We start from the raw sequence: 7,619 nt of genomic DNA on the forward strand, positions 1-7,619 counted from the left end.
CTGGCAGAACGAGTCATTCTAAAATGTACTTGAGAACTGATCATTCTGCTGCACTCCAAAACACAATCTGAGGAACCTGGACAAAGCTATGTCCCCTTTCAGCCTGAGAACATTCGCTATAACTTCATCTCAATCTTTCCACTTACAGAGGACTGAGGAAAAGAATGCTTTAAGAAGGTGACGTCCCCAGGTGGCTCAATACAACGACTCAGAAAGGCCAAGTCTGGCTGGTGGGTCTCCCGGTCTCCTAAGAACTGTGATTATACTGTACTCTTTCCTACCAGACTTCTCGGCCCCTAGTCTTAATCGCCCAGTGTCTTCTTGGACTTCTTCCTGTGGTGCCTTCATCATTTCTTCAGAAAGCTCTCCCATTTTTCACTACTATCGTATCCACCTATCACTACATCCTTCTAGGGCCCATCTTTTCCAGAAGGACTTCTCAAGGGCTGAGGATGTAATTCAGTTAATAGACTGCTTTCTTAGCACATACACAGAGCCTCCGCACAGCCAAAATAGAAGATGAGGTCGACACCTATTTTCCCAGCACTCAGAAGGTGGAGGGAGGAAGATCACAAGTTCATGGCCATCCTCCATTACACAGTAAGTTCGAACCCAGCCTACAGAGCATGAGACCATGTCTCAAAACGCACAGAGCCACCCAAAACCTTATCTCACTCTCTCCTCTCTAAAAGTCTACTTAAGTTAATATGATCAAGTATCTGTTTCAAAATCATTCTATAGGTATTAGATTTAACTTACCAACGATATTGCATCTTTCCAGACGTTATGAACGTTTTAGGCTCCTCAACTCCTAGTGGCTAGTATGTATTAAGCACTGCATGCATGTCTGCTGAGTGGCAGGAGGCACATCATAAACTTACAAAGTGAACTCTCAAAACTAAATGACTAGCACCTACTAGACCTAAGAAAGAAAAGTGTCAGATTCTGTATAAAAGTCTTAATAGACCACTGATCCTGAAGCAGAACTAGGCAGCAATGGTCATGGGAAAGCCTGTATTTGATCCTCTACACACAGAAATCAGTCTTCCCCCCCTTTTTTCCCCCAGAAAACTACAAACTTATCTAGCAAGTCTACCAGTGTCATCTTTCTTTCCCTGTGGTCAGCTGTACAAAAAGAAACATCCAAGTTACAAAAGAAGAAGAGTAGGAAAAAATAACTGATTTGCAAAGTCAAATTTTCAGCCAGGATACTACTCCTGGCTTCCTAATAGAAACCCAAAGAATGCTGAAAAGCACCTCAGCTGACATACCAGTAAGTACATCCTGTTGGTACCAGAGTATCAAAATTCCCATTTATACTCTGAATGCTAGAAGCCACTTTGTTTGGGTTTATGCCAAGTGGGATAGCATGTGCCCATAAGCCCAGCACTCTGGAGGCTGGAGCAGAGTTTTAGTGAATGTGCAGGTCTAGCCTGTGCAACGTAACACCACCCTGCCCACTACCCTCCCAAAAAACTAAAACAAGCAACGATTTAGAACGACTTGCCCTCATCCTAACATCCAAAGAATAACCCAAACACGAACTACTGTTTCTAAATGGCACTTCTGCTTCTCAACTGTGTAATGAGAACACACAGTTCAACTTTAGCCTCCTCACCTACCCTCTTATCTTCTATCATGAGACTCTTTGTAATCACATACTTGAACTTCAGGGCACAATTACTCAAGACAAGTGTCCCCGCAGAATATGCAACTACCTCAGCCAGTTTCACTGCTTATAACATGTGGGAGATGCCAAACTGCCCTCTGAGCGTCCCATCTTCTTATATAAAAAAAAAATCTAACGATTGTAAAGAATAAGCATAAGATTGCAGGCTGCCATTGTGCTTATTACCTTTAGCCTAGTATCTGTAAAACCAAAGCTGGCCTGGAAGTATTTATATCAAAATATTCCATTATCACTTAGGAGCTTCTGGAGAGAGGGAGGGAGGAGGGAGGGAGGGAGGGAGGGAGGGAGGGAGGGAGGGAAGGAAGGAAGGAAGGAAGGAAGGAAGGAAGGAAGGAAGGAAGGAAGGAAGGAAGGAAGGAAGGAAGGAAGGAAGGAAGTCGCAGCCACCACAAAGTCTCTAAGGACAAAATCTTAGAGTCAGTTTGTCTATTCATGACCTAAGTATGTGATCCCTAAGTCTGCCAGAAATGGCTCTAAACTGGTGTAATTTGTAAGCCTAACTGTCCAAGCCAATACCTATGGCTTCTTGATGATTCATGGTAAAAGTTATTTTCATTTACAAGCACAAGCATGGATTTAGGGTAACTCTTGGTATCTGTGGTAATTCTTAACATACATATTCTTTTTTTTTTAAGTATAGAATAGAGTTTATTCAAGGAATGGGGAGGGGAGTTAAGAAAGTCAGTCAGAGAGGCAGTCGGAGAGGCAGAAAAAGGCAGAGAGAAGGAGAGAGTAGAGAAGCAGGGGCCGGCCATGGCCATGTGGAGTTGTGGGGAGGGAATGGGGAACAGAGGGGGAGCAAGGGGGCAAGAGGCAAAAGAGAGAGAAGAGTGTAAGAGGGTAAGAGCCATACACATGTTCTCAACACACACTTTTATCCAAGTTCAGAGTTGAATTGCCTGCTCCACCTAAGCCTTCACATTTCTTGGTGACGGTTCAGTAAATCTTTCAAATTTAGTGCAGTGAACATCAGAGACTCTAACTGTCACTGCAAGCTTAGGTTCAGACCATCCAACATGGACACAGTGTGTTAACAGCCAATATATATACATTTCCCTCACCACCACTACCCCCACCACCACCACACACACACACACACAAAAAGGTAAACATAATTATTTTTATCTTCCAATACATGGTTTTAACAGGTTTTCTACAAAATCTGAACTTTCTAAAAACATGACTCGACAGAATATGTAATACTAGTGAACTGTTAATTTACTGAGGAGAGATACTGGTACTGTGGGGATTTCTAAAGGCATCTGAATCATTTATATATACTTGAGAGGTTAATGCAGAAATATTTACAGGTGTCATCAGAGCAGGTCTGAAAGATGAGAGAGAGCTCAATGAACTACAGAAGGAGCAACATAGGAATTGTAAGTTGTTGACTCTGGGGGTGTTGGGTGCATTGGAGTTTACCCTACTGTTCCATGTACTTTCTCATACAAAAAAATTTTTTTAATTATACCCTTTATACCAATGCACCATTACATATGTGATATCGTGGTGGACATAGAAGTATCATAGCATTCAGCTAACCAAATCATCCTCAGGTTTTAAATCTAGAAAAGTAGCGTAGAAGTAAGTTGCATCACAGAGAGAGGTATGGTATTCAAGGTACATCTTGAACTCAGTTGTCTTTAAAAATTATAAATTTTAAGGCTTAAAACAAGACTAGACCAAGAACATTTTCTAGCAAAACAAGTGCAAAATTTTCTTCCATCTCCACCTGAGAAGACCTAGATGCCCCCTCTTGCTGACTAAGTGGGGCCACCCAGCAGGGCATGGCAACTACCCAGAGCGCAGAATCACTTGTAAGCAGATTTTTCAAGTCTTTCCTTCACCAACCATAGGCAGCCATGCTGAGCCAAAGCCCAGGCAGCATTCTCTCTTAGGAGACATGATGCCACTCCAATGCCCATTTTAAAGCAAGAAAGAGGTCACACTGCAGTACCCATCCACCACTGCAAAGTTCAAAAACACAGTTATAAGCATCCTGACTGGTGACACTCAACACTTGGCGCTCAGAGCACCAACTCTAAAACGGATGTTTAAGCCAAATACTAGCATCAAAATCTCTGGTCATCACCAAGGCCAGGATCGCCAGCCTCCCTTCCTTCCTCCCCAACCAGTAGCTACCAGCCACCGGCCACCACCACCACCCCCAACCAAAGCACTTTACAGAAATGAACAAGTCTGACAGACAGGAAGACTGCCTTTTTAAAAACACTTAAACTTGACATCCAAACACAGGTCTAGAACCCACAACGTAAACCTGCACAGTCAGTGCACATGAGGCTTATGCTCTCATTAACAAAGCTCGACTTGGCACCCCTGAAACAATACCACAATATCAGCAAAGATAAATAAATAAATAAATAAATAAATAAATAAATAAAGGGAAGGGAAGGGAAGGGAAAAGTTTTTCCACACCATTATGTACTTGGCACCCCTGAAACAATACCACAATATCAGCAAAGATAAATAAATAAATAAATAAATAAAGGGAAGGGAAGGGAAAAGTTTTTCCACACCATTATGTCAGGTGCCATGAAAGGCTACAAACCAACCATATTTTGGTTTTGTGCTGTATCAACTCAGGAGACCCTCGGAACCTCCTGTGTATGTGTGGCTGTGTGTGTTGAGGGTGGGGAAAGGGAGGAAGAGGAGGAAAGAAAGCAGTTAAATGTATACACACCAATGACCAATCCCAGCACCAAAGCAAATCTTCCCAGGCAAAGATACTTTTCTGTGACCCCTGGACTGTCTCCCTCCAGCTCCTTCCATCCAACAAACACACACACACACACACACACACACACAAACACCAGGAGCCTCTTAGCAGGCAGGAAAATATGCATTTGAAAAACCAAGGCTGCCTGCAGGTGCCTAAGGAATAAAGACAGACACACAAACACATACACAAAGCCAATCACTTGGGGTGGGGGGCACATACAAAAAAGGAAAAGAGGGACAACTGGTGACAAGCCCTTCAGCAGCCAGCTAGGATTTTATCTTGCCTCATACCAGCCCTCCCTGGTGTACCTTCTTCTGTCCTTCAACTAAATTGCTCATGTACACACACACACACACACACACACACACCAACACAACCCACAGGCAAATGTATGTGTGTGGATAATATTGTCATTAACCCTTTCTGCAATATAGCCCCATGCAGAATATAGAAAGATATTCCATCCTTTCCTCTTCTCCCCTCCTCCCTCCTTTCTCCCAACAAGGAGAAAACGCCCCCTTCCCCAGCTTCACCAAAAAAGGGGAGGGGGGAGTATAGAAAAGCCACAAAACCCTAGCAGCCTCTGATCCCCAGGACATCCAGAAAAAGCATATACTAGACAGACTAAAACACACACACACACACACACACACACACACACACACACACATGCATGGGAACATATGGCTCTGTAGAAAGCACACGGAGAACAGTCCACAGGCGCCCCAAACCCAAGCAAAGACTTCCACCAGCCAAGAAGCCATGATTGGGGAGGGAGAAGAGAAGGAAAGGAGTGGGGGTAGAACCATCCGTGGAGAAGGGGGGCGCATTGTTGTGATGCCTGAACCCCTTTCTTTCCACCCATCTGCTGTGGAGGGAGGTGGGGGTGCAGGAAGGGGGCGCAAGGGAAAGGCAAGCTGGACAAGAACGAAACCAGTAGAAGACCAGACCAGGCATACCGCTTAGCGATTCCCTCCTTGCTGCCTATCTGCCCCCAGCTCCCCCTACATACAACCCCACACCCAACAATAAGACCTCGGCCGAGACAGAGAGCTTCGAGTGCGGCGGGGGAGGCAAGAAAACCGGGGTGCAGCCGAGTGTGGGGGGGTGTCATGCATAAAAGGAAACCATGGGGGGAACAGAAAAGGGGGTCCCCCCCTTACCTCCAGCGCTTCAAAAGTAACAAAGCTGGTCATGGCAAATCCATCAATGATGTCCTCTTCGGCTGAGGTGGACTCTCTGCGCTTCCTCCGCGGGGGTCTGGGCCGGGACGGGGCGGAGGATGGGGGCTTTCCATTGTCTTCCTTGTCGGAGCCCGACGATGAAGCCAGCGAGGGAGCCCGGGTCCGGCCGGCTCCTATACCACCCGCCGCACCAGTTCCTAACCCGGCCCGGGAGCGTCTCTCCCGGTCTCGCTGTGATCGAGACCTCCGCTTTTTCCGGAGTCCATGTCCCCGCGTCGGGCCATCCATGGTTCTTTTAACCGCGCCGGGGATCTTCCCTGTTCACCTACCCGCGCGCCACAGGCTCGGGCCGCGGCCACACACACACACACACACACCCCAAGAAGGAAAAAAAATTGACACCGAGCCCCCCTTCCTCCTGCACGGGCTTTTCCCTCCCGCCGCGAGGAAGGGCGCGGGGGAGAAAGCGACTGGGAGAAATAAAAAAAAAAAAAAAAAAAAAAAAAAAAGAATCCGAAGAAGAACAAGAAGGGAGGGCAGGGGGAAAAGAGAAAGAAAAAAGGGGGAAGGGGCGGGGAGACGGGGAGGGAGGGACGGGGAAGCGAGAGGGCGAAGTGTGGGGCTCCCCTCTGCACCGAGGGTCGGAGATGCCTGAGAACAGCGCCGAGCAAAGTAATGGCTGAACACACAGGTCTCCTTTACAGAGGAAAGGGGGAAAAAAATAACTCACCAAGCAGGCAATAAATCAGAATAGCGGAATGCTTTGATCAAGAGACTGGGGAAGCCCTCCCCGCGGCCATGCTCTCTCCCCACCACTGAAATCGCCTTGCTTCTCGCTTTCTCTAGAGACCCCCCCAAAAAAAATTAAAAAAAAAAAAAAGCCCGAGGTCCGAAAAGGTCACGGTGAAGTGAGGGGTGGGTGGCAATGAACTTCACCCGCCCCCTCGTGCAGGAAAACACCCCACACCTCCGCCTCTCTCACACACTCGTCTCGCAGAAAAACTCACTCCCGGGCTCCCAGTCTTTTTTTTAAGAAATGCATCCAAGGGAAGCCAGGGCTGGAGAGCGAGCTGAGAGGGGCGAGACCCCCCAGAGAGGGGAGCATAACCACGCAATCACAAGCGGAGACAGAGGTTGCCCGAGGAAAGGAGGAAGGGAAGGAGGAGGACGCTGAAGCAGTTGTGGGATTTTTTTTTTTCGGTCTTCGAGGGGGGGGAGGAGGAGAAAAAGATGAAAGAAGAGAAGAATTGCAAAGCCTGGCGCGTGCCACCGACCCCCTCCTCACATACACATGCACGCACGCACACACACAAATTGTAGATCTTCTCCCACCCCCAGTTCCAGAGGTCACCCTTCCTCAAAAAAAAAAAAAAATTAAGATAAAATTATAAAGGGGGAGGGGGTGAGTCAGTCAACGAGGAAAGCGAAGAGCAGTCTCCAACCCGAGATACACCGGTGTGGTGCCGCCGCCGCCTCTTCTTCTTCTTCTTCTTCGTCTTCTTCTCCTTCTTCTTCTTCTTTTTCTTCTTCTTCGCCGCGTCGCCCCGCCTGAGGAAGAAGCGCTGCGAGATGCCGCTCGCTCGCTCGCTCTCAGCTAACGCTGCCTCAGCCGCCGCCGCCGGAGCCCGGAGCCCGAGGGTGCACGGCGTGTCCCCGGGCGGCTGCAGCCAGAGCCCGGGCACGGCCTCATCCTCCGCCCGCCTCGCTCACACAGCGCCCGCTCCTCCCCCTCCGGCCGGCCCACCGCCGCCGCCCGCCTCGGCCCAGCCCCGCGCCCGCCCGCTTGCCGTCTCCCTCTCCCTCTCTCTCTCTCCCCCCCTCTCGCACGCGCGCTCGAGCTCGCTCACCGGCGAGCGCTCTGGAAGACCGCCCTCTTCGCGCCTCGCTCTGCGCGCGCTCCCGAGGACCGCCCTCCTGGCTCGGCACGCGCTCCCGAGAGCTACCCCCTCCCCTCACGCCTCACTCGGCGCGCTCCCGAGGGCCGCCCCCTTTTCCCCCTTCGAGG

The 7,619-nt window shown here is 48.7% G+C and overlaps 1 protein-coding gene across 6 annotated transcripts in view; it reads right to left on the bottom strand.

The window, feature by feature from the left end:
- Auts2 (activator of transcription and developmental regulator AUTS2) overlaps positions 1-6,072 on the bottom strand; it is a 1,097,294-nt gene extending 1,091,222 nt beyond the window's left edge. For all 6 annotated transcript variants that reach the window (XM_029477062.2, XM_085837231.1, XM_085837234.1 and 3 more), the window contains exon 1: positions 5,594-6,072. In XM_029477062.2, coding sequence (XP_029332922.1) covers positions 5,594-5,902 — 309 coding nt within the window. In that variant the 5' untranslated portion in view covers positions 5,903-6,072. The remainder of the gene's footprint in view (positions 1-5,593) is intronic.
- Between the last annotated feature and the right edge of the window lie 1,547 nt (positions 6,073-7,619).

This window comes from Mus caroli, unplaced genomic scaffold (assembly GCF_978045245.1).
Source record: "Mus caroli unplaced genomic scaffold, Mus_caroli_1 scaffold_4, whole genome shotgun sequence".
Lineage (NCBI taxonomy): Eukaryota > Metazoa > Chordata > Mammalia > Rodentia > Muridae > Mus > Mus caroli.